General features: G+C 47.3%; 1 protein-coding gene across 1 annotated transcript in view; it reads left to right on the top strand.

The window, feature by feature from the left end:
- Positions 1-5821: 5821 nt before the first annotated feature.
- LOC137543730 (hexokinase HKDC1-like) overlaps positions 5822-20928 on the top strand; it is a 145055-nt gene continuing 129948 nt past the window's right edge. The window contains exon 1 of the mRNA XM_068264861.1: positions 5822-5903. Coding sequence (XP_068120962.1) covers positions 5897-5903 — 7 coding nt within the window. The 5' untranslated portion in view covers positions 5822-5896. The remainder of the gene's footprint in view (positions 5904-20928) is intronic.

Genomic DNA, 20928 nt, shown 5'->3' with positions numbered 1-20928 from the left:
GGTTACTGCATTCCGAGTTCTATACACATATTGTATACATTTCATGAAAACAGACAGCGTGGGGTCCCCCCTTCCAAGCCTCCTTAACTCCTTGTCTCTCATGCAGGCTGGGATACCCAGAATGCGGAGTCCCGGCCACGTGGGGCTTCGCACCCTGAGCAATACCAGCCTGCATGGTCCATGGCATGGGGGGGGGCTCTGGAGGAGAGGGGCGGTCAACCTCCCCCTCTCCACCAGAGCCCTTGTCCAATCCATGCAATCCATGGACAAGTGGCTCTTCCCCACCTCCGGTGCCCCAGGAGGAGGTGGGGGCCGCCGACGTCCGGGGGGGGGGGGGTTCATGGTGCCATCCGGGGTTCCCCTTTAACAAGCGGACCCCGGAAGCCGCCCCGTCCCCAGGAGAAATGAGTATAGGGGTACGCGGTACCCCTTACCCATTTCAGCAGAGTTAAAAAAAGAAATAAAAACACGACAACGAAAAAAGTCCTTTATTGTTCTAAATTAAGCAGGGATACTTACCTTGTGAAAATCCCACGCCAGTATCCTTAGAAGTGGTCCCACGCCAGTATCCTCTTAGGACATCTCACCACCCTCCCACACTGACGAACTTCCGCAACTGAATGCTCACAGTCAGCCTCTGCATCTGTATAGCAGAGGCTATGAACACAAAAATGTTGCCTTTGAAACAAGAAATTTCGGCAAACAGTGATGCGATCAAAATGGCCACTGGGAAATTCCGGAACGCTGGAGGCCACACTAGAGTGGTGAAACCAGCCATTTTTCACATAGATGGTGGGTCCAGGTGACCAGAGCAGGAGGTGCCCTGGTCCCCTGGACCCACCTATTTATGTGAAATAACGCTCAATCTGACACTCTGAGGTGGCCTCCGGGTAAGGGGAATTCCCCAGCAGCCATTTTGTTTATGACACTGTTTGCCGAAAATTCTTGTTTTAGCAAACAATTTTCATGTTTCTAGCTTATGCAATACAGATTGCAGAGGCTGTCTATAACCATTCAGCCCCGGGAGTTGGGTGGGTGCCTGGGACCACTCCTGAGGATACTGGCGTGGGACACTCTTGAGGATACTGGCGTGGGATTATTGCAAGGTAAGTATCCCTGGTTAATCCAGAGCAATAAAGGACTTTTTTCGTTGTCATGTTTTTATTTCTTTTTTTAACTCTCTGCTGAAATGGGTAAGGGGTACCGTGTACCCCTATACTCATTTCTCCTGGGGAGGGGTGGCTTCCGGAGTCTGCTTGTTAAAGGGGACCCTAGGATGGCACCATGAACCCCCCTGTAATAATGTGGTGTTTTGGTGTATACACTCAGAGTTTTCTGATTATTGGTGATCCGCAGTATCACCAGTAATACAGATATATTTGATTATATGGTGATCTGCGGCATCACCAATAATACAAATATTTATGCGTACTCTGGAAAACACAAGGTACAGATGAAATAACTTGTGGAAACCCCACCACACTGACGTTAACTCAGAGGGATGGTGACCTCTGGAAGGAAGGGCAGTGTGTGCGATTCTGCGACTAGGATAAGAACGCAGAATCGCGTTCCTCAACAGCAATGATATGCTGAGGAGTTACTGAGTTCCCCGCAAGGAGAACTCAGCAGAGTTAACCCTTTAGTGGACGAACCACTAAAGGGGGCGAAGTCAAACGGAAAACGGTTCGGTATCAGAACTGGCAAGGAAGTACCGAATCGACAGACAGAAATCAAGATCAGAGGTCAAGCCAAGGTCAGCAACGGAAAATCAGATGGGCAGAGGTACAGAATCGAGAAACACAAGAGTAGTCAGAAGCCAAGCCAATAGTCGGTAACGGTACAGGCTAGCGAAGTACAAGATCAGGAGACAAGAGAATAAACAGGTAACAGGCAAAAGGTCATACAAAATATATAATGCAATTATTATTTTAGGCTATCAACAGAATCTGGCTAAGTGTGGATCCCCAGCTCCAGCTGGTTCTAGCACACTTTGGGATCTGACTAGGGTCTGAGTGCTAACACACAAGTATTAGCTGACTGCAGACAACTTGCAACTGACAGAATGCCTGCTTTTATACTGTGCTGGACTCAAACAGCCCGCCCAGCCATTCAACCAATCACAACATGGCTCAAGGACCTTGCAGCACAGCTCAAGGAGCTTGCTGAGGTCAGCTGACCAGCTGGTCAGCTGACTCTTCTTCTAAGAGTATAAAAGGCTCTACTGCACACGCGCGGCCCCTACGGGGTCCAGACCGTCATGAGAAGTGCCTCGGCGAGCAGCATGCCGTGAGGCCTGTGAAGGTGTTCCAGGAGTGCAGCCTCGACGTGGAGTACGCCAAGAGGTCTGCGACTGAGCGGTGGATCGTGCTACAGCTGCGGACGTGGACGTTTCTCCGCGTTCCGCATGCGACCATGCAGGCGGTCGCGCTGCTGATGCGGACGCGGACAATCCTCCGCGCTCAGCCTGCTGTTGCCTCATTACACCCCCAGGACGTCTGCGGCCCCCACCTCCTCCTGAGGCACCGGAGGTGGGGAAGAGCCCCTTATCCATGGATTGGACAAGGGCTCTGGGGGAGAGGGGGAGGTTGGCCGTCCCTCTCCTCCAGAGCCCCCCCCATACCATGGACCATGCGGGCTGATATAGCTCAGGGTGCGAAGCCCCACGTGGCCGGGACTCTGCATTCTGGCTATCCCAGCCTGCATGGGGGACAAGGGGCTAAGGAAGCTTGGGAGGGGGGGACCCCACGCTGTCTGTTTTCATGAAATGTATACAATATGTATACAGAAGTCGGAATGCAGTAACCTGTACTGCAGCAGAGTCATTTTACACAGTTTAAAAACCATTTTTCCTATGAATCTTTAAAATCGTTTATTTCAAAAACTATAAGGTCTTTTCACAATTTTTTTTTTACCATGTTCCTACTCATCTGCTTAATATACATGCCAAATTTGGTGATGATAGCATGTAAGGGGGCTTCACAATTAACCACGGAATTTAGCACTATTGACTTCAATGTAAACGCGAATTCGGTACTCGGAATTGTCTAATTTTCGAGTTTCGAGTGCTTACTCGAAACTGCCAAATTCCGATGGCAAACTCGAAATTCGGAATCCGAGAGCTCAGCCCTAATCGCTTCGGCCATAGGAAGTGAGTGTCATTTCCTGCTTTGCCGGCTGCCAGATAGGAGTTACAGCGTACTAACGCAGTAATCCCCGAAGAATGCTGTCGGCAGTGCAGCCGCCAGGCTTCCACCAACATCCAGAGTGAAACCGGCCTGACTTTGCCAGAGACTAATACTGCACTTTGGAAGCCCGATCGATTTACGTTCAGACTGGCATCAATCTGGCGTGCTCAAAAAGGCTCGGTAAGATGTGTGGCAGTAGCGGCTTCTTGACTCCCTGTGTGTAATGTGTACCCACAAAACGCACAAAATGAAAGTCAATGGGAACGCAATGGTATGCGGTTTTTTCCCCAAAATATTTTTTTTGCTGTATTTTGGTTTCCTGCTGTCTTCCAAGTGATTTGCATGAATGGAAATCTAAAAATGCATGGAAAACGCATACAAAACGCATATGCGTTTTGTATATGTAAACGCATTAAAACACATGGAAAACGCATTGCAAACGCACCACAAATGCACAAACACCGCACACAAAATTAACTTACAACATGACATAAAACGCAGCGTTTCACGCTATGTCCTATGTGAACCCAGCCTTACATTTGCTGTCAGTGCAGATTAAGGGTTAATGCATTAGGGCCTGTACAAACAGACTGCGTTGCGCTGTGTTCTTATAACATCATGCATTTTTTTTCAATTGCAAAGCCTTTTTAAAAATAATGAAAATTGTGATGAATTGTACACAGTAGTATGATGCGATTTTAGAAACTTGCAATCGCAGTGACTGCATTAGAAAATCGCATACAAAAAAGGCAAGGAGATTGCATTTTTTCGAGGTCAAATCCCAGGAGACCTTGCAACTTCCTGTCGAAGGACTTTAAAGAGACTCGGAGACGAACAATACTAAAACTCTGATATTTACCCGGGGCTTTCTCCCGCCCCATCAACACGTCTAAGTCCCACGCTGTCCTTCCGCAGTCTGCCGTTCAGCTGCGGTAAGCCCCGGTAACAAGCTCAGTTACATCAGCCGCTCTGCTGGACGCGTAATACAAAAGTACCTTTTCCATCATTATTTCATTCATATATAGATTATATACACCATGGGCTTGATTCACAAAAGAGTGCTAACTGTTAGCACGGCCGTTTTCGCGCGAATGTTCGCGTCTGCGCGCGATCGCGAATTTTCGTGTGCAATTTAACGTTTTCACGCGCAAACGTGAATTTTCCCGTGAAATTGCTATTGTTTTCACACGCGAACGTAAGTTTGCACGCGAAAACGATAACAATTACGCTGCGCGCGAAAACACTTAATTGCGCGTGAAAATTCGCGATCGCACGCACACGTGAAAATTTGTGCGAAAACGGCCGTGCTAACGGTTAGCACTCTTTTGTGAATCAAGCCCTCGGTATTTGTCCAGATCCTGACAAGCAATGCAACATGTGAAAACAAACATGATGTATTGATATAGATCCACAGAAGGGTAGCATCAGGAGGAGGCGGGGTTATGCAAATTAGTCACAGGTGCATGGCTCTGGCCAGTTTTGCCTGTTAAGGGCCATCGTTTCTCATTTTCATTAGATTTAGGCTACATATTCAGGATCAAGACTTCTTTAATGAATCTGTGTAGCCTGGGGGTTGTAAAACTACGTGTGGGTTGTAAAACTAAATATCTCGCCGTAAGGTGAAAACTGCAGAAATATGGGGGTATAAATAGCAAGTGACTCATCATAAAAAGTAGATATGTGGGTGTGAGGGGAGAGGTGGGTCACTGGTATCAGGGCTGTCTCCCGTTCCAATGGGTCCCTTAAAAAAAAAAAAAAAAAAAAAAGGGACTACATCCACATACACTTTTGTTATACTGACGCAGTGCGGCTTTATGTGACGGAAGTGAGTCACGTTAACCACGCAAGTTTTATGCATTGCGCGGAAGCGTATTTTTTCAATACGCTTCAGCGCAGGTGATCGCTTCTAGGGCTGATCGGAACAACTGAATTCCGATTTGGTCAAAATTTCGTGTACCGCAAGCGAAACCGAATTTCGTGTTCCGAATTTTCGAGTCAATAGTGCCAATTTCTGTGGTTAATTGTAAAGCCCCTGTACATGCTATCATCACCAAATTTGACATGCATATTAAGCAGATGAGTAGGAACATGGTAAAAAAAAATAATTTGTGAAAAGACCTTATAGTTTTTGAGCACGTGCAGTGTGGGAGGGGTGTAGTGCAGCGCGGAGCAGCTGGGCGGGGTGCAGTGGGGCACGTGCAGTGTGGTAAGGGGTTCAGTGGTGTAGCAATATGGGGTGCAGAGGTAGTATCGGGGCCCTTGGGCCAGAGGGGCCCCAAGGGACCCTCCCTCAAGCACAATATTACCTCTCTATTGGTCATGTGCTAATCATTAACAAACTGCTCCCCATTCTTTTCTTGCAACTCTGACACTGTGGAAATCTTTGGCAGGTTGTGGTGCGCCATATCAATTGTTATGTATAGAGTGATTGGGGGGGCCCCAATGTAAGACTTGCACCGGACCCATAGTTTCTTAGCTACACCACTGGAGGGGTCAGGGTGTAGTACAGCGCGGAGCAGCCGGGCACAGTGCAGTGGAGGGGGTGTGGAGAGGGCGGTGTGGTGTGGGCGGGTCTCGGGATGGAGGAGGGGGAGGCGGCGCGCAGCGGCTCTGCTGTCTCTATGTGACCCGGGATGTTCACTGACCTTCGCGCCCGGATCGGGGAGAGGGAGGCTGGGGGGCGAGGGGACTACAGCCCGGAGCGGGGCAGCATGGACGGTGAGTGACGCTGAGCGGCGACACATGATTGTCACCACAACACTACTACGTGTGCATGATGGGGACACTGCGTGTGTGACACATGGACATTGCTAGATACGTGGTAGCGGGTGTCCTGTCTATAACAGCTACCCATCCTAAAGAGCTCCCTTCAGCACTGCGCATGCGTGCGCATGCGCACATCCATTAACGCGTCATAGGAGGGGGGGGGTCGTACGAAATAGCTACTACATCTTTCCCCGAGGACACCGGGGCACGACAGTTTGAAGTGGATTTCGGAGAGTTTGGACGTCTGCTAGGGGAGCCCTCAGAGTTAGAACTTTAGCAGGGTAAGGAAGGATTCTATTTTTGTAAGGACGTTGTGTTGGTGATCCGATATCCCTCCTCTTCTCCTCCCGTTCGTCCCCATGCAGCGCTCTGCCCAACATACTTTAATGTATTGTGTATAGCTGTGTAAAGTGTATTTATGGCTGGTGTATATATGTGTCTAATGTATGTACTGCTGTGTGGATGTCTGTCACTCACTGCTGCTATCCTGGCTGTGTCTGTATGGTGTATGGATCGTCCCCATGCAGCGCTCTGCCCAACATACTTTAATGTATTGTGTATAGCTGTGTAAAGTGTATTTATGGCTGGTGTATATATGTGTCTAATGTATGTACTGCTGTGTGGATGTCTGTCACTCACTGCTGCTATCCTGGCTGTGTCTGTATGGTGTATGGATAGTGTATATAGCAGTGTATGGCTGAGAGCTCTTGGTAGTCCGATCTCCCTCCTCTTCTCCTCCCTCCTCTTCTCCTCCCTCCCGTTCATCCCCGTGCAGCGCTCTGCCCAAGATACTTGTATGTGTTAATGTATTGTGTATACATGTTTAGTGAATGTATAGCTGTGTAAAGTGTATGTATGGCTGGGGTATATGGTGTATGTATGATGTATATAGCTGTGTATGTATGGCTGGGGTATATGGTGTATGTACGGTGTATATATAATGTATATAGCTGTGTATGTATGGCTGGAGTATATGGTGTATGTATGATGTATATAGCCGTGTATGTATGGCTGGGGTATATGGTGTATGTACGGTGTATATATAATGTATATAGCTGTGGATGTATGGCTGGGGTATATGGTGTATATATATTGTATATAGCTGTGGATGTATGGCTGGGGTATATAGTGTATATATAATGTATATAGCTGTGGATGTAGGTAGGTATAGGGGCCTTTAGGTAGGTAGGTAAAGGGACCTTCAGTATAGGTAGCAGGGTATAGGGCCTTAAGTATAGGTAGGTATGTAGGTTAGGTAGGTAGGTATAGGGGCCTTTAGGTAGGTGGGTAGGTAGGTGTAGGGGCCTGTAGGTAGGTAGGTAGGTATAGGGGCCTTTAGGTAGGTAGGTAGGTATAGGGGCCTTTAGGTAGGTGGGTAGGTAGGTATAGGGGCCTTTAGGTAGGTGGGTAGGTAGGTGTAGGGGCCTGTAGGTAGGTAGGTAGGTATAGGGGCCTTTAGGTAGGTGGGTAGGTAGGTATAGGGGCCTTTAGGTAGGTAGGTAGGTATAGGGGCCTTTAGGTAGGTAGGTAAAGGGACCTTCAGTATAGGTAGCAGGGTATAGGGCCTTAAGTATAGGTAGGTATGTAGGTAGGTATAGGGGCCTTTAGGTAGGTAGGTAGGTAAAGGGACTTTCAGTATAGGTAGCAGGGTATAGGGCCTTAAGTATAGGTAGGTAGGTAGGTAGGTGTAGGGGCCTTTAGGTAGGTAGGTGTAGGGGCCTTTAGGTAGGTAGGTAGGTAGGTAGGTAGGTATAGGGGCCTTTAGGTAGGTGGGTAGGTAGGTGTAGGGGCCTGTAGGTAGGTAGGTAGGTAGGTAGGTATAGGGGCCTGTAGGTAGGTAGGTAGGTATAGGGGCCTGTAGGTAGGTAGATGGGTAGGTAGGTGTACGGGACTGTAGGTAGGTAGGTATAGGGGCCTGTAGGTGGGTGGGTAGGTAGGTATAGGGGCCTGTAGGTAGGTGGGTAGGTAGGTGTAGGGGCCTGTAGGTAGGTAGGTAGGTATAGGGGCCTTTAGGTAGGTGGGTAGGTAGGTATAGGGGCCTTTAGGTAGGTAGGTATAGGGGCCTTTAGGTAGGTAGGTAAAGGGACCTTCAGTATAGGTAGCAGGGTATAGGGCCTTAAGTATAGGTAGGTATGTAGGTAGGTATAGGGGCCTTTAGGTAGGTAGGTAAAGGGACTTTCAGTATAGGTAGCAGGGTATAGGGCCTTAAGTATAGGTAGGTAGGTAGGTAGGTGTAGGGGCCTTTAGGTAGGTAGGTGTAGGGGCCTTTAGGTAGGTAGGTAGGTATAGGGGCCTTTAGGTAGGTGGGTAGGTAGGTGTAGGGGCCTGTAGGTAGGTAGGTAGGTGTAGGGGCCTGTAGGTAGGTAGGTAGGTATAGGGGCCTTTAGGTAGGTAGGTAGGTAGGTATAGGGGCCTGTAGGTAGGTAGATGGGTAGGTAGGTATACGGGACTTTAGGTAGGTAGGTAGGTATAGGGGCCTGTAGGTGGGTGGGTAGGTAGGTATAGGGGCCTGTAGGTAGGTAGGTATAGGGGCCTTTAGGTAGGTAGGTATAGGGGCCTTCCCCATGCCTCCTCCGCTCACCGCCAACCCCCCTCCCCGGCCTCCTCCGCCTCCCCCCATGCCTCCTCCGCTCACCGCCAACCCCCCCACGGCCCCCTCTGTCCCCCGTGCCTCCTCCGCTCACCCCTGCATGAGTATCTACTCACCTTTCCATGGAGCGCAGAGCGGCAGACCTCTTCGATACTTCCCTGTTCCCTCTAGTGGCCGGACCGGCTCTTACTGATGACCTCATTGTAAGAGCCGGTCACTAGGGGGAACCAGGAAGTCGGCGAGAGGTCTGCCGCTCTGAGCTCCGCTCAGGTGAGTTGATGCTGGCGAACGGAGGAGGCGCGGGGGGGTCGGGGGAGGAAGAGTGCGAGCCGGGGGAGCGGCGGATGCGCGGCGATGCAGCGTCGGGATTCGGAAAGTGAAAAATGGCGTCGGGATTCAAATCCACGAATCTCGAATATTTCCCAATATTCGAGGGATTCGCCGGATTCGTCGTCCCACCCCTAGTTTATATAGCAGTATATAGCTGTGCATGTATGGCTGGGGTATATAGTGTATATATAATGTATATAGCTGTGCATGTATGGCTGGGGTATATAGTGTATATATAATGTATATAGCTGTGCATGTATGGCTGGGGTATATAGTGTGTATATATAATGTATATAGCTGTGGATGTATGGCTGGGGTATATAGTGTGTATATATAATGTATATAGCTGTGTATGTATGGCTGGGGTATATGGTGTATGTATGGTTTATATAGCAGTATATATGGTGTGTATATAGCACACTGGGGGGGGGGGGGCACCTACCTAATCAACCTATACTGGGGGGCACCTACCTAATCTAACCACACTGGGGGGCACCTACCTAATCTAACCTATACTGGAAGGCCCCTACCTATCTAACCTGTATTGGGGGCACCTACCTAGCCTATACTGGCTACCTATACTGGCTACCTATACTGGAGGCACCTACCTGGCTAACCTATACTGGGGCACCTATGCCTGGCTACCTATACTGAGGGGACCTATAGCTGGATACCTATATTGAGTGCAACTAGACCTGGATAACCTATACTGTGGGCATGTATACCTGGCTCCGCGGTGGGGGCCCAATTTTAACACCCTCGCCCTGGGTGCATTTTAGCCTAGAAACTGCACCTACTCTGACCATCTTCAAGCTGTTGCCCATCTCTTCCAAACCTATATTTTTTTGATCTTCATCCTCAGAAGTGCTCTGGGCCATCCATGCCCATCTTTAGGCTGCCCCAGGAGGTGGTGGGGGTTGATGACTCACTGCCGGGTTTTATGGTGGCATCTGGGAGTTCCCCTTTAAGAAGGTTGCCAGTGGGGGTGATAGGTGCAGGGAGGAGAGGGCAAAGCTATGGAGAAAGATGCAGCTGTGCTATAATTAGTATAGCTGATGGCAGTGTGTGGCGTAGGGTCTGTGGATATCTTCAATCAATGTATCAAGAAAGTCGCAAGATAGAGGATATTGGCATCAGAATTTTTTTAAAGGTACAACTAAGTATTTTTGGTTAATTAAGAATAATAAAGGACTTTATTCGTGTGTGTTTTATGTCATTTAACCCTTTTGGATATGGTACTTTGCACCCCTTTACTCAATTCTCCTGGGGAGGGGGGGGGGGGCAAGCATCTGGGAATCCCCTTGGTAAATGGGACTCCCAGATGCAACCATGAACCCCCTCTCCCAGGGAGTTGTCACCCCCCACCTCCTCCATTGCACCAGTCATGAGATGCTTTTTATGGTCACGTAATGCTGTGCCCCATGGCAAACCTCGCTAGCATAGCCTCAAAGGGGGCATCAAGACACACCCCTGCCACATGTTAAGCAAGGTCACAATTTTATTTGCAGAACTCAACATGTTTAATTCACTAAATTGTCTCGTGGCACCCTCACTCACCTATAGTGTTCTGTGGTGCCTACTGGTCATTATTGCTCCACTGTAGTTCCCTGGTTTGTAGTGGGCAACATGCACCCCACCCTTAGTTGAGCAAAATGAGACACTGCACTGATAATGAGGAGTAATTCCATGCCAGAATTACAGCACACCAAGCTACATATTGACACATGTAACGTGTCATGGGTTGATGGCATCATCAAGGCAGGACCCAATACTTGCGGCTGCATGAGGTTGAATGCACCTTGTTGCATAGTGGGAAATAATGGCTTTTTCCAACTGCCAAGCCAGCAATATCTCCCCCTGTGCATACAACTCTCAGAAAGAAACATCCGGCACTGATCTGCTGCCAGAACTAAAACATGTAGCTACGATAAATGTAAGAATGTACATCGGGCTGTGAATGTTTTACAAATGACAAACACTGACGAAATAATTTTAAAATGAATATTATATGTACTTTTCACTACCGTTCCTATTAAAAGAGAATCTAATCTGGATTGGGACAAAAAAGTAGCTTCACTTCTAACAACCCCCACCCTCCCTCCCCCCATAGTCATCCTGTGCCATGGTTCAAAATTGGCTTGAAAACAGGAAGCACAATCCACGGAGGGTTAGGATGCCAAATAGCACTGTCGGATTTTGCTCCTTTGGCCACAATGCGCCTTAACCTCTTGAGGTCCAGGGTGTTAAAACCCCTAAAGACCAGGCCATGTTTTGATAAATTGACCACTACAGCTTTAAGGACAAGCTGCAGGGCCGCACAACCAAGCACACAATCGATCCCACCTCCCCTTGGCGTTCGGCAGTCCTGGGGCTGCCTCTGTGGCCACGCCCATTGGCATGGGCCGGTCTTAAAGTAGTAAAAAAAAAAAACCCAGGTACCACAATCCACCGAGGGTTAACATGCCAAATATGAATGTCGGATTTTGCTATTATGCCTGGTAAATGCCTAAAGACCCCGTTCACATCTGAGCATTTTGCCGTCGATTTCGGCAAACCGCTGAAGCACTATTGCTTTTTAAAGCGCTAGTGCAATAATAACCTATGGGCCCATTCTCACCCCCCAGTTTAGGTAGTGACAGGAGCTCCCAGTTCAGTTACTGACTGGTGACCCCCAGTGTGTGTAGTGACAAGCCCCCCAGTTCAGGTAGTGACAGGGACCCCCCAGGTTAGATAGTGACAGGGACAGCCTAGCTTCAGACCTCAGTATCAGCTGTCGACCAGTTAGAGTGGATGCACCGATCTCAGTGAACACCACGCTGTATATGCGGAAGTGATGTCACTTCTGCATACCAGTGCGGTGTCCGCTACGTCCTAGCGCCCGCATAGTGGTTGCAGGCTGGTCGGAGGTCTGAAGCTGGGCTGCTCCTGCCTGGCAGCGAGCGGCCAGGGGGGGGTGTAAAATCCCCAATGGGCGCCCTTGGGATCCTACCCCGACCCCCCCCCCCCCCCCAAGCTACGCGTCTGGTCTCGGGGCCTGGTGGATACTACCCCCACCAAATCTAACCAAAAAAGTCAGGTGACCATCAGCTGTGCACAACAAGGGGCGCTAGTCTACTTTAGGGGACCCAGCAGGAAACCTCATAGGGAAATCTAGCTAATGTGATTTGGTGGACGGCATGCTCTTGAACTTCTAGGTTGTAATAAACTACACCCACCCTGTTCAGCCATTCACAATGCTTTGTGCGGTAAAGGATGCTGTGATTGGAGAATTGTTCCCTATGAGGTTTCCTGCTGGGTCCCCTAAAGTAGAGTAGCGCCCAAAAAAGTGCTATCTTGTCTAGGGCCCTATTTCATCTTAATCCTTTTCTGTGCTACTCTGCATGTGGGTGGGGCTTAAAGGGAACCAGAGAGGATGAAGTATACATACCTGGGGCTTCCTCCAGCCCCATACGCACGGATCGCTCCCACGCCGCCGTCCTCCGCTTCCTGGAACCGCCGATACCGGGTCCCATCATTACCGCCAGTCGGCCGGCGGACGTGGCCAATTCTCCACATCACAGGGCACTCCCTCCATACAGGTACGCGTGTGGCTGCCTACTGCGCAGCCGCATGCGTACGGGTATGGAGGGAGCCCCTGTGATGCGGACAATTGGCCGCGTCCGCCGGAAGTGACGGCGTGGGAGCGATCCAGGCTTATGGGGCTGGAAGAAGCCCCAGGTATGTATAAACTTTTTATATTTTATAAAATCATTCCTCTCTGGTTCCCTTTAAAGACAAATAAGTGTGGAAAGTTTGGGGCTTGTACCTGTGAAACTGTAGGAGGAGTAGCGTATAGAAAATGGGGGGGGGGGGGGGGGCACTGATAATAATATTAACTAGATGGTGTCGTTTCTGAAGAAACCACAGGATGTTGGCTATGTGTCTGATTGGCTGTATGTGGCTCCGCCCACTTTGCCAAATTTCAACCCCAGTGACCCAGTGTGCCAAGTCTGGGAACTCTGGCTTTAATACAGTGAGAATTACAGCTGTTTACATTTTCTCATTGAAGTCAATAGGGAAAATCTGATTGGTTGATTATGGCTCTGCCCACTTTTGGGGGTCCCCAAAATGTGACAAAATGTTTCAGCTTCACTCCATTAACAAATGACCCAAGTTTGGTAAATGTAACTTCAAATTTTCATTGGCCGCTGGTAGCTCTGCCCACTTCAGGGTGACCCCCCCCCAAAATACATTTTTTTTTTTTTTGGGGGGGGGGGGTTACACCTACAATATGTGGTCCGAGTTTGGACGAGTGGCAGTGATTTAAAATTTTTCCCTGTCAAAGTCAACACGGAAAAAGGGGTCTTCCGGGGTCCGCCGCAGGGGCACGGAGGGTGGGATCGCTTATTAAAGCACAAGCAATATACTTTGCTACAGGACGAATAAGTGTAGAAAGTTTGGCGCTTGTAACCCTAAAACTGTGGAAGGCGTAGCGTATAGAAAATGGGGAGCGCTAATAATAACAATATTAATAATAATAACGAGCTGAACTAGAAGAACAATACATTGGCTATTTCATATCCAACATAATAATTATTACATAAATAAGATCTGTAACCTATCACTCAAGGGCAAACAACATTATGCAGCATATACACAGGGTTTGTTTTTTGCCATGGTAGCTAATTCAGACAGGGTAGCTTTTCCAGACACACTGTGCTGTCTGATTTAGCTACCGGTAGCTTAATCAGACGAAGTAGCTAAATCAGACACCACACGGGCACTGCATGTTTATCATGGGGACACTATCTGTGTGACACAGGGACACTGTTACATGTGTGTGATAGGGCACTGCATATGCACGATCAGTGTTTTTTTTTTTTTACATCTGTGTAATGGGAACACTGCATCTGTTGAAGTAGCAGGATACATATGTGTGTAAGATGGGGAGTGCTTCATATGTTTGGGATATCAGCAGATGTGTAATGGGGACACTTCATGTGTGTAATGGGAGCTACTATGTGTGTATGAAACACTACATATGTACATAAGTGTGATTGGGAACACTACATAGGATGGGTATAGTACATATGTGTGATTGGGAACACTAGATGGGATGGGTACAGTACATATGCGGGATTGGGAGCACTATATGGATGGGGCAGTACATATGTGTGATTGGGAGCACTGCATGGGATGGGTACAGTACATATGTGTGATTGGGAGCACTGCATTGGATGGGTACAGTACATATGTGTGATTGGGAATACTACATGTGGTGGGTACAGTACATATGTGTGATTGGGTACAGTACATGTGTGTGATTGGGATCACTACATGGGATGGATACAGTATATATGTGTGATTGGAAACACTACAGGTAATGGGTACAGTACATATGGGGAATTGGGATGGGTATGGTACACATGGGATTGGGAACACTACATGGGATGGGTATGGTACACATGGGATTGGGAACACTACATGGGATGGGTATAGCACATGTGTGATTGGGAACACTACATGGGATGGGTATAGCACATGTGTGATTGGGAACACTACATGTGGTGGGTACAGTACACATGTATGAATGGGTACAGTACATGCGTATGATTGGGAACACTTCATGTGGTGGGTACAGTATATATGTGTGATTAGGATCACTACATGGGATGAGTACATTACATATGTGTGATTGGGAACACTACATGGGATGGGTACAGTGCATGTGTGTGATTGGGAACACTACATGGGATGGATACAGTACATATGTGTGATTGGGAACAATACATGGGATGGGTATAGTATATATATGTGACTGGGAGCACTACATGGGATGAGTACAGTACATATGTTTGATTGGGAACACTACATGGGATGAGTACAGTACATATGTTTGATTTGGAACATTACATGTGGTGGGTACAGTACATATGTGTGATTGGGTACAGTACATGTGTGTGATTGGGAACACAACGTGGGATGGATACTGTACATATGTGTGATTAGAAACACTACATGGGATGGGTACAGTACATGTGTGATTGCCAACACTTAATGTGGTGGGTACAGTACATATGTTGAATTGGGAACAACACATGTAATGGGTACAGTACATATGTTTGATTGGGACACTACATGGGATGGGTACAGTACACATGTTTGATTGGGAAAACTACATGTGATGGGTACAGTACATATGTGTGATTGGGAACATTACATGTGATAGGTTCAGCACATGTGTGATTGCCAACACTTAATGTGGTGGGTACAGTACATATGTTGAATTGGGAACAACACATGTAATGGGTACAGTACATATGTTTGATTGGGACACTACATGGGATGGGTACAGTACACATGTTTGATTGGGAAAACTACATGTGATGGGTACAGTACATATGTGTGACTAGGAACACTACATGTGGTGGGTATAGTACATGTGTGTGGCTGGGACACTACATGTGGTGGGTACAGTGCATATGTGTGATTGGAAACACTACGTGGCATGGGTATAGTACGTGTGTGATTGGAAACACTACATGGGATGGGTACAGTACATGTGTGTTTGGGAACACTACATGTGGCGTGTGTGATTGGGAACACTACATCTGGTGGGTACAGTACATACGTGTGATTGGGACACTACATGGGATGGGTACTGTACATATGTGTAATTGGGAACACTACATGTGATGGGTATATTACATGTGTGTGATTGGGATACTGCATGTGGTGGGTACAGAACATATATGTGATTGTGAACACTACCTGTGATAAGTACAGTACATGTGTGTGACTGGGAACACAACATGTGATGGATACAGTACATATGTGTGATTGTGAACACTGCATGTGGTGGGTACATATGTGACTGGGAAGTGGAACACTACATGTGATGGGTACGGTACATATGTGTGATAGGGAACACTACATGTGATGGATACAGTACATATGTGTGATTGGGAACACTAAATGTGATGGGTACAGTACATATGTGTGATTGGGAACACTAAATGTGATGGGTACATAACGTGTGTGATTGGGAACACTACATAGGATGGGTACAGTAAATGTGTGTGATTGGGAGCACTACATGGGATGGGTACAGTACATATGTGTGATTGAGAACACTGCAGCGGATGGGTACAGTAAATGTGTGTAATTGGTAAAACTACATGTGGTGAGTACAGTACATATGTGTGATTAGGTACAGTACATGTGTGTGATTTGGAACACTACATGTGATGGGTACAGTACATATGTGTGATTGGAAACACTACATGGGATGGCTACTGTACATATGTGTGATTGGGACACTACATGTGATGGGTACAGTACATGTGTGTGATTTGGAACACTACATGGGATGGGTACAGCAGATATGTGTGATTGGAAACACTACATGGGATGGGTACAGTACGTATGTGTGATTGGGACACTACATGTGATAGGTACAGTACATACCTGTGATTGGGACACTACATGGAATGGGTACAGCACATATGTGTGATTGGGAACACTACATGTGATGGGTATATTACATATGTGTGATTGGGACACTGCATGTGGTGGGTACAGTACATATGTGTGATTGTGAACACTACATGTGATGGGTACGGTACATGTGTGTGACTGGGAACACATGTGATGGATACAGTACATATGTGTGATTGTGAACACTGCATGTGGTGGGTACATATGTGACTGGGAAGTGGAACACGACACGTGATGGGTACGGTACATGTGTGCAACTGGGAACACTACATGTGGTGGGTACAATACATATGTGTGATAGGGAACACTACATGTGATGGGTACAGTACATATGTGTGATTGGGAACACTAAATGTGATGGGTACAGTACATATGTGTGATTGGGAACACTACATGTGATGGGTACATAACGTGTGTGATTGGGAACACTACATGTGATGGGTACATAACGTGTGTGTGATTGGGAACACTACATAGGATGGGTACAGTAAATGTGTGTAATTGGGAACACTACATGTGGTGGGTACAGTACATATGTGTGATTGGAAACACTACATGGGATGGCTACAGTACATATGTGTGATTGGGACACTACATGTGATGGGTACAGTACATGCGTGTGATTTGGAACACTACATGGGATGGGTACAGCACATATGTGTGATTGGAAACACTACATGGGATGGGTACAGTACGTATGTGTGATTGGGACACTACATGTGATGGGTACAGTACATACTGTATGTGTGATTGGAAACACTACATGGGATGGGTACAGTACGTATGTGTGATTGGGACACTACATGTGATGGGTACAGTACATATGTGTGATTGGAAACACTACATGGGATGGGTACAGTACGTATGTGTGATTGGGACACTACATGTGATAGGGACACTACAAGCTTGATTCACTAAGACAAATAGCATGCCTTATCAGAGTAAACACGCCTTATCAAAGTTAACATGCTTTATCAGAGTTAACACGCCTTATCAGAGAAGCATAGCGAGCGCTAAGGACTTATGCCTGCTAATTGGCAATGACGAGAGCTCCACTCGGCCCAATAGGCTGCCTGTCACTTGACAGGAAACTTAACAGGCAGCCTATTGGGCCAATCAAAGTGCGGGGATAATGTCCTTTAAGTGATTGGGCCCGCAGGGGCTCAGTGCAGGAGGAGTGGAGCTCTCGTCATTGACAATTAGCAGGCATAAGTCCTTAGCGCTCGGTATGCTACTCTGATAAGACTTGTTAACTTTGATAAAGTGTCCTATTTGTCTTAGTGAATCAAGCCCTACATGTGGTGGGTACAGTACATGTGTGACTGGGACACTACATGTAATGGGTACAGTTCATATGTGTGATTGGGAACACTACATGTTATGGGTACAGTACATATGTGTGACGGGGCACACTACATGTAGTGGGTACAGTGCATATATGACTGGGAAGTGGAACACTACATGTGATGGGTACAATACATATGTGTGATTGGGTACAGTACATGTGTGATTGGGAACACTACAGGTAGTGGACACAGTACATATGTGTGACTGGGAACATAACATGTAGTGGGTACAGTACATATGTGATTGGAAAGTGGAATACATGTGATGGGTATGGTACATGTATATGTGATTGGGAACACTGCATGGGACGGTTACAGTACATGTGTGTGATTGGGAACACTGGATGTAGTGGGTACTGTACATATGTGTGATTGGGAGCACTACATGGGATGGATGCAGTACATATGTGTGTTTGGGAGCACTACATGGGATGGGTATAGTACATATATGTGATTGGGAACACTGCATGTGATAGGTACAGTACATGTGTGTGTGATTGGGAACATTGCATGTGATGGGTATAGTACACATGTGTGATTGGGAGCACTATATGGAATGGGTACAGTACATATGTGTGATTGGGAACACTACATGGGAAGGGTACAGTTAATATATGTGATTGGGAACCCTGGATGGGTACAGTACATGTGAGTGATTGGGAACACTACATGGGATGGGTACAATACATATGTGTGTGATTGGAAAACTACATGGGATGGGTACAGTACATATATGTGATTGGGAACCCTGCATGAGATGGGTACAGTACATGTGTGATTGGGAACCCTGCATGGGATGGGTACAGTACGTGTGTGTGATTGGGAACACTACATGGGATGGGTACAGTAAATATATGTGATTGGGAACCCTGCATGGGATGGGTACAGTACATATGTGTGTGATTGGGAACCGTGTGTGTGTGTGTGTGTGTGTGTGTGTGTGTGTGTGTGTGTGTGTGTGTGTGTGTGTGTGTGTGTGTGTGTGTGTGTGTGTGTGTGTGTGTGTGTGTGTGTGTGTGTGTGTGATTGGGAACACTACATGGGATGGGTACAGCACATATGTGTGATTGGGACACTACATGTGATAGGTACAGTACATATGTGTGTGATTGGGAACCCTGCATGGGATGGGTACAGTACATGTGTGTGATTGGGAACACTACATGGGATGGGTACAGTACATATGTGTGTGATTGGGAACCCTGCATGGGATGGGTACAGTACATATATGTGATTGGGCACATTGCATGGGATTGGTACAGTACATGTGTGTGATTGGGAACCCTGCATGGGATGGGTACAGTACATATATGTGATTGGGCACATTGCATGGGATGGGTACAGTACATATATGTGATTGGGAACCCTGCATGGGATGGGTACAGTACATATATGTGATTGGGAACCCTGCATGGGATGGGTACAGTACATATATGTGATTGGGAACACTACATGGGATGGGTACAGTACATGTGTGTGATTGGGAACACTACATGGGATGGGTACAGTACATGTGTGTGATTGGGAACCCTGCATGGGATGGGTAGAGTACATGTGTGTGATTGGGAACCCTGCATGGGATGGGTACAGTACATGTGCAGTGTTCTCCCCAGGGCTAATTAAGTGGGCGGGCCGCCCGGCTGATTTGAAGCCCCGCCCGCCTGTTGTCATGTGCTTGCCTGGAGCTTCTAGTAAACTTCACATAGGAGCGCTCCATTGCCTGCTTTCAGTCAGCGCCAGCCTCGCACAATAGCAAAGGCTGACACTACACTGCAGGAGCGCTCCTCTGCCTGTCAGCTCATGTGTTCTGGTGAGACAGGGAGGGATTGGCTGGGCGGGTTGTAAGGGGCGGGACTCCTGTTCCGATTCTCCCTTCTGCTCTCCGAGTATTAGGATCTATTTTATTACGGTGCCTCTCACTCTCATGAATGAAAACAGAGAGAGCAGTAAAGCAAAAAAAAACAAAAAAAAAACGATACAGCAGCAGCTTCCAGGAGTGAGATAAGAGCCACGTGGGTCTCCGGGACAGCCTCAGAGCGGCTCATGTAGTCTCTCCTTCTCCTCCAGACTGCAGGTAAACAACATGCCTGTGTAGTTGAAAACGGCAGCTGCACGTTTAATCCGGCTGGAGGGAGACACGGAGATCAGGAGAAGTGATGCCCCTTCACACCTCTGCATGTTTATTTATTTGCTGTAGGGGCAGAGGAGACACAGCCATGCAGAGCATCTGTCTGTAAAAAGGCAGCCCCCTGTGCACTTGTCTCCTGCTGTGTGTGTTTCCCCCTGGCCCCAGCTTTGTATCGTGTCTGTAGTGCTGCCCCTCCCCCTGCACACTGGGGACACTTAGTGGAGCTGAACTCTTGCACAGGACAGAAGGAAACAGAGAAATGCACCCTGTATTTACACAGTTTAGCCTGTCTAATTTGATCTCTTTCTGTGTCACATGACTGCAGAGAAGCTCATTTGAAAAGCACTAAATGTTAACATGTCTGCTTACAAGAAAGCAGGAAGTAGACACTGTCTATTTATTGCAGCATTTGTATCAGCTGTAACAAAGAAATGTTTTTCTTTAAAGGACAACTGAAGTGAAACGGATATGGAAGCTGCCATAATTATTTACTTATAAGCAATGCCAGTTGCCTGGCTGTCCTGCTGATCCCCTGCTTCTAATAATTTTACCCTAGCCTCTGAACAAGCATGCAGCATATCCGATGTTTCTGATCATATTGACAGATCTGACAAGATAAGCTGCATGCTTGTTTCTGGTGTGATTCAGACACTACTGCAGCCAAATACATCAACAGGGCTGCCAGGCAATAGGTATTGTTTAAGAAGAAATAAATATGGCAGTCTCCATATTCTTCTCACTACAGTTGTCCTTTAAAGGTTATGCTGTTGTGCATCTTTTAGAGCAGCGAGCAAGTTCTCTGTTCAGGTCTGCTTAAAAAGGGACCTGAGCACCTTAATCTGAAACAATCTGCTAGGTACACACAATGCAATTTTCTGACAGATCTACTGTCAGATCGATTATTCTCAACATGTCCTGATTTCTGCACGATTTCCTATAGAAGTGAACTGAAAATCAGATTAGGCATGTTGAAAATTGTCGATCTGACAATAAATCTGTCCGGAAATTGCATTGTGTGTACTTAGCAGGTACATCGGTTTGCCTCCTCATCCTCTTTTTATTCTGTAAGCAGAGTTGCATTCCCCCCTCGCACGCCACCCGGCTACT

This window comes from Hyperolius riggenbachi, unplaced genomic scaffold (assembly GCF_040937935.1).
Source record: "Hyperolius riggenbachi isolate aHypRig1 unplaced genomic scaffold, aHypRig1.pri scaffold_191, whole genome shotgun sequence".
Lineage (NCBI taxonomy): Eukaryota > Metazoa > Chordata > Amphibia > Anura > Hyperoliidae > Hyperolius > Hyperolius riggenbachi.
The sequence above is the reverse complement of the archived record's forward strand: the minus strand, read 5'-3'. Positions and strand labels throughout refer to the sequence as shown.